The sequence below is a fragment of the Eucyclogobius newberryi genome, unplaced genomic scaffold (genome assembly GCF_026437365.1).
Source record: "Eucyclogobius newberryi isolate DKJ021-1_F unplaced genomic scaffold, fEucNew1.0.hap1 SCAF_37, whole genome shotgun sequence".
NCBI lineage: Eukaryota > Metazoa > Chordata > Actinopteri > Gobiiformes > Gobiidae > Eucyclogobius > Eucyclogobius newberryi.
The window spans coordinates 557,394-563,829 of NW_027316023.1; the positions used below are offsets into that span (position 1 = coordinate 557,394).

General features: G+C 43.5%; 1 protein-coding gene and 1 long non-coding RNA gene across 2 annotated transcripts; one reads left to right on the plus strand and one right to left on the minus strand.

The window, feature by feature from the left end:
- Positions 1–190: 190 nt before the first annotated feature.
- LOC140376617 (histone H4) lies at positions 191–510 on the minus strand. The gene has a single exon (XM_072462101.1). It carries the CDS (start codon positions 500–502, stop codon positions 191–193), a length of 312 nt encoding a protein of 103 aa, XP_072318202.1. The 5' UTR covers positions 503–510.
- A 335-nt stretch (positions 511–845) lies between these two features.
- LOC140376639 (uncharacterized) lies at positions 846–2,245 on the plus strand. The gene is made up of 3 exons (XR_011929837.1): positions 846–1,091; positions 1,162–1,581; positions 1,782–2,245. It is a non-coding gene; the product is annotated as an uncharacterized lncRNA (long non-coding RNA).
- Positions 2,246–6,436: the final 4,191 nt, after the last annotated feature.

A 6,436-nucleotide genomic window follows, 5' to 3' on the forward strand; every position in this document is an offset into this window, starting at 1 on the left:
AACGACTCGCGCGTGATTTAGAGAATGGTTTAATGACACGATTATTTCTAGATTTGCTTTAAGAGATTCGTTTACATTGATGTGACAATTCTGCGGGTGGAAACGCGAAAGTCTAGAAGTTGCTCTTCTGCACATGTGTGTGGCTCTTAAAAGAGCCGTTGTTGTTGCTGTCGTGTTCAGTCAATGTCGTTTAACCTCCGAAGCCGTACAGAGTGCGGCCCTGTCTCTTCAGGGCGTACACCACGTCCATGGCGGTCACGGTCTTCCTCTTGGCGTGCTCGGTGTAGGTGACGGCGTCACGGATCACGTTCTCCAGGAAAACCTTGAGCACTCCGCGGGTCTCCTCGTAGATCAGACCGGAGATACGCTTCACGCCGCCGCGGCGAGCCAGACGGCGGATAGCGGGCTTGGTGATGCCCTGGATGTTGTCACGGAGAACTTTGCGGTGGCGCTTGGCGCCTCCTTTACCGAGTCCTTTTCCTCCTTTGCCGCGTCCACTCATGTTTACTGTTTCGTAGTAGAAGAGTCGGATGTGGCACCATTGGCCGCTCCATGGAATTTAAACTGCTTTTCCGGACGTAGGTGAAGACAGTCTGTGGCGGGGCAGTTCTTCCACCAATAGGAACGGGCGAAGGGGAGATGTCCCGGAACAAACAATACTTTTGCTTTTTTCGACAATGCTTTTATGACTTTTATGACAATACAGCTGTATTTATCTAAGTATGCACTGTTCACAGCATAAATTAACTTCACATTAATATTAATATGCTGAACTGTGTTACCGGCCTGGCTGACCCTTTAAGAGAGAGCGGGGCATTGTGGGTAACCGGAAGTGTGCTGTTGTTTTTGGTCGTGTTTTTCGGCGCGCGTATTACTATCACAGTGTACGCCTCATTATAAACGTGTTACCTAATTTCCATATGAACTGCTGCAGCGCTTTTGTTATTTTTCGACCAATCAGCTGCACAAAGCGATACACATGGCTACTTATTCTGGCTCACGCTCTGGCTTTAGCACTACTATAGAAGCATTGAACCGAGTCGCAGAATAATAGTGCAAATGCAGAATCACAACTATATTAGACAGTTACTGTATGAATAAACACAAATGTCTTAATCAAATGTCACATGTCTTAATCTAATCTCTCTCTGTCTTCTACAGATGCACTTTCCCTCAAACCCTCTGCAGCCGGGGCCAATGTATTTCCTGTCTCCACGACAATGTGGCCTTTTTGGTGTCTCCTGTGAAGGGATGCAGAAGCAGGTCAATTTCCTGATCGATGAAGGCATGTCGTCAAGTAAGGGAAGCAATGAAGTCATAAGCTACATGCATCATTTCTTCAACAACTTTGGTGTTGGAGAAAAATACGTGGATCTTCATTGTGACAACTGCAGTGGCCAAAACAAAAACAGTTTCATGTTGTGGTATGCTGCCTGGCGTGTTGGACACAAGCTTCACCACACAATGGACATCCACTTCCCCATTGCTGGACACACCAAATTCTCCCCTGATTGTGGCTTTGGACTTATCAAGCGAGCATACATGAAGACCAGGGTCGACACTCTGGAAGACATCGCTCAGGTTAGTTTATATTATTTGACTACTATAATGTGTAAACATTAGCCTGGCAAAACTTATTTTTCTTCTGTTCTCATTTTTTTTACATTTGTCGCTCTTGTCATCAGGTAGTGGAAAACAGCTCTCCTGAGTTAATTGGTTAATGATGGTGTTTTATGATAAATAGTTTGCTATTTCTTAAATGTCCTGTTAATTGTTTACAGCTTTGATGCCGAGAGACCAGGTGTGGTGCTTGCAAAAAGTCACTGTGAAGCAGAACCTGTGGAATTTCAGCTACTGCGCAATTCAGCTGATCTGCCTCCGGTTGACTGTCTTCCTGTCCTGGTCCCACCTGGACTGAACTTTGACAGGCAGACCTATCTGCATGAAAAAATCAGGCCTTTCTGTGCTGACCAGGCTAAAGACATCACATGCCCAGCTCCAAGAGTCACTACAGAGAAGAATATGCGGAAGAGGATGCGGATGTGATCTCTGATGTAATTGGACTCTCCTTCACAACCTCTTGCTTGCTATGTTAGCCCTTTTGCACAGCCTCTCCCTCCAACAGCCTGGACTAAATTCACTTTACTCTAGTTCTGACTTATTGTGTTGCCTCCAAAGTCTACTGACTTAAAACTGCACTGTGTATTAATGCATGTTATTCAATCAAAGCATTTCCATTTTAATAAAGTACCTTGTAATTCTGATTCAAGTCCTAATGAAAATAACACTACATCAATATTAACAACACTACAATTCTTGAGTCTTCAGTGACACCTGTAGAGGGAAGAACTACAGATACCAGATGTCAGTGTGACTAATGACAGTAGTCACAGTTTACACTGACTAACTGTTCAAACCTATAATGTACTCACGGTCTTCAGAGGTGGAACAAACTTCTCTGGCCACTAGGAGTTTGAGTCTTTGGTAGTGACTGTGCTTGGATGAATGCCTCTGTATTTGTACTTTATCACCCAGAGAATCACTGGCTCTATCACTGCTGCCCTGGTCCTTTCACCTGCACAGAGCCTTTTGCTTGGAACATGTTGCAGAAAAACTGAACATGGACAGTATTCCTGTCCATTAGAGACGGCCTCGATCATGTCCAGAATATGAATAATCTGTGATCGATCAAATTATTAATTTAAAGTAATCCCAAGGGACCCCTCAAATAAAGATGAAGAAATAGAATAAGAAGCTTTGTGTTACGTGTACGTGGCCCATTCTGAGCAGTATATTTAGAGTCCTGTATATTCTATTTATTCTAGACTTAGTAATTTGAATTGAAAAAAAATAATTCTAGCTATTTTGATCAATTAAACAGTTCTCTAAAAAAACGTCAGTCAAATCCTCTGAGATCACTTTTAAAAGTTTACCTTCATCATTATCAATCTTATACATTCAAGTCTGCAGCGTGTGTGAAACTTACTCTGTTCTGCCACAAGAGGGCGACATCCACCAGACCCTCTGCAAATGTCCTCAATAAGACCACAAAATATGACAATCACCATTTGATTCGGCACAATTATCAAATCGCAAAGGCTGACATTATTTAGATGGAATTTTATCTTCAAACAACAAAATGTCTCAATCTACAGTCAAATCTGAATCTAACTTACTGCAGCGAAACAACAATAGAACAGACATTTCTGATTCAAACCACAAGGAGGCGCAGACAGAAGGTGAAGATGTTTTTGAGGAGCACGATCCAGATCTCATGTTTTAGACCTAAACTGTCTCTTCTGCTGTAAACATATTCTAAATTATATGTGTGAGTGAATTCAGCAAATTCAAAGTCGACAAAAAATATCCCTTTTTCCCTCCAATAAAGGGATAAAACAATCAACTTCATTAAATACATTTTAATTGTTTCGGATTTGAGTGACACTATTGAATCACTGAAAATGTGCAGTATAGAAATAAACACATGGCATAAGAAAAAAAAAAACTTTTTGGCGTACAGCTCCTACCAATAAATCCACCTTTACAAAAATATATATAAAATATAGCCGCAAGCGGCAATGATCGGCCCTCGCCACGCCGCCGCCACACCGCCGCCACGCCGCAAGAGGAGGGGGCGCTAACGCGCCCCAATTGTCCTTTTATTACGCCTACTGCTGAATCTGTGACGCTGTCACATCTTCTCCCCTTTGTTTTACCATCAAAAAGCAATTTTATTTTGAATTCTTGGCAAAATGTGCGGCTTTGCCGCACAGACACCGTGACTCTTTGAATGAAAATGTGGATAACTTTTGATGGTCCACCCCTGAAGATGAGTCTCACCAAATTTCAGGTTAATAGGGCTGACGCCCTGGGAGGAGTTTGTGAAAGTCTAAAGTGTAAACATGTTCTGGCGATTTCCCCATTGGAATAACATGAAAGGTTTCGGTCATCGTTACGGCAACGCCATAACAATTATGACATGGGTCTCATTGACTTTTTTGATGGGGATGCTAAAATTGAGTTGTGTGTCAAATTTCATATAATTTCGCAAAACTAAACATTTAACCTCCATATAAAATCTGTAGGGGGCGCTGTGGCGCCAAATGAATTTATTTCACTTCAAGTAGGTTTAGGGCAAAGAGTTTAACAACTGATTCTAATTTGACGCAATTCGGACTTTATCTGCGCAAACGGCAGAAATTTTAAATATGGGAGATTTCTGAAATTCTAGCTACAGTTTGCGGCTTCGCCGCACAGAGACCGTGAGAGGTATCAATGTAATTTGGATAACTTTTGATGTCCCACTCCTCAGTAGCATTTTCACCAAATTTCAGCTTTTTAGGGCCAACGCCCTGGGAGGAGTTCGTAAAAGTACGACGTTTGGAAAAACTCCGAAGTCATGTTTAGCCATTTTTGAAGCAATATGGCCGACATTTGGTTGGGCGGACGGCGTTGCCGTAATAATATTTTTTACTTCTCTTGTCACCATCTACCTCGGCGCCAAATTTCATGATTCTACGATCAGATTTTTTTTGGGTCATTTCCCATCTCTCAATGCATTTTTGGTACATTTGGGGGCGCTGACGCGCCAATTTTTTTTATTTTAGAAAAGGGAAATAGCCAGAATGTAGAGAGGCACGATTTTTAGAGGTGTGAACATTTTTGTGACTTTTCGTCAATGTTCACTGGGTGAAAAATAGGGGGGTTGGTCCCGAGAAGAAAGAATAATATTCCGATGCGAAAACAATGTTTCCCATTTTTCAAATATCATAAACTATACATTTTCGGAAAGCGCTCGCGCTTTCCTACCTCATGGTGTGGGTCCCTGGTCACTGACGGGTACTTTCGTTAATTTTGAGTGGGCTCCGCCCACTTTGTGTTTTTGGCCCTCTATACAGTAATAATGTTCAATTTTTGCATTACATGCTTATATGCACGGAACATGCAAGAGATGGGGAACGTATTCGTGAGCTACTTAGCGCAAATGAGTGCTTTATATGGGGATGACGACCGCTTCGCGGTCGTCATCTCAATGTAAAGTGCTCGTTTAGTGCGCACTTTTGCACGGGCTTCGCCCGTTTACAACGGTAATGTTCCATTTTCCTACTACTAATTAGTATGCACGGGGCGTGCATGAGTGAAGGAGTGTGTTAGTGAGTGTTTGGAAGTGGGCGAGCGCTTCGCGCTCGATTTCGTGCGCACTACGTGCGCACTTTCGCAGCCGTGCTTCGCACGGCCTTACGAGATTAATAGGCCTCTCGCCAGCTTGTGGCGCTCGGGCCTAACTAGATATTGTGCAATGGTTGAAGCCATTGAGAGTGTCTGCATTCTTGCATAAAAGTACTACATGTGTAGTAAAGACTTTATTCTTGTTCGGCTCGAGCCATGGAATGAGCATTGAGGATGAGGAGGAAGAGGATGTTATAACGTGCTTTGAACTCATGGGCTTTGAAACACCAAAGTAATGGAAGGCGATGTAACGCTTGGAAACCAACCGCCATAAAACAACAACAACAACACAAAGTCTGAGGAATAAAGTCTGGCGGTAATGCAACACTTGGATGCCAACCGCCATAAAACAACAACAACAACATAAACCTTGCTCAACACCCGGTCTGGAGAGACGGGAGATGGCGGAGGAGAGTGGATCGGGGATGGAAGACATTCTGGACGGCGTGGAGGAGCAGCCTTTTCTGCCTGCACGTGCCCGGAAACGTAAAAAGTCCCTTAGCTCGTCCGAGGGTTCTGGGAATGAGCAGCAGGATGAGGCTGAAGCTATTGATATCCGGGGTGAGAGCAGAGACTGTAAGGTGATCATAAAGCTTGCACAGGATAGTGCATCCTTTAAGGAGTGGAATTCAGTGGCATTGTCAAAGAGCCTAACTGTAGCTGTGGGAGTGATCAAGAGTGCGAGTGTCCTTAGAGATGGCTCGCCCACCAACTCACTCATGAACATGCTCCGCCCATCAACTCACACTCATGAACATGCTCCGCCCACCAACTCACACTCATGAACATGCTCCGCCCACCAACTCACACTCATGAACATGCTCCGCCCATCAACTCACACTCATGAACATGCTCCGCCCACCAACTCACACTCATGAACATGCTCCGCCCACCAACTCACACTCATGAACATGCTCCGCCCACCAACTCACACTCATGAACATGCTACGTCTGAGTAAAGTTTTGTGTAAATCCACCTAATAAAACCGAAGTAATGATCATTTCAATTCCATTAAAAATGTGCGGAAAAATATGCGCTCTTTTATGCGCGCGTTGCATTTATTATAATAACTTTGTCGTCTTTTGTGATAAAAAGGATCTGAAAAAAACGTTAGCTTGTGCTAACCCGGATGTTCAGGACGCACACGAGTAATGTAAACATTAGTCACATGACAAATAGTCCTGGTTTAGACCTGGTTTAGTCCTG

What these genes read in the sequence shown, in the direction of transcription:
- LOC140376617 (XM_072462101.1), bottom strand. Translation starts at nt 502, where the DNA reads ATGAGTGGACGCGGCAAAGGAGGAAAAGGACTCGGTAAAGGAGGCGCC.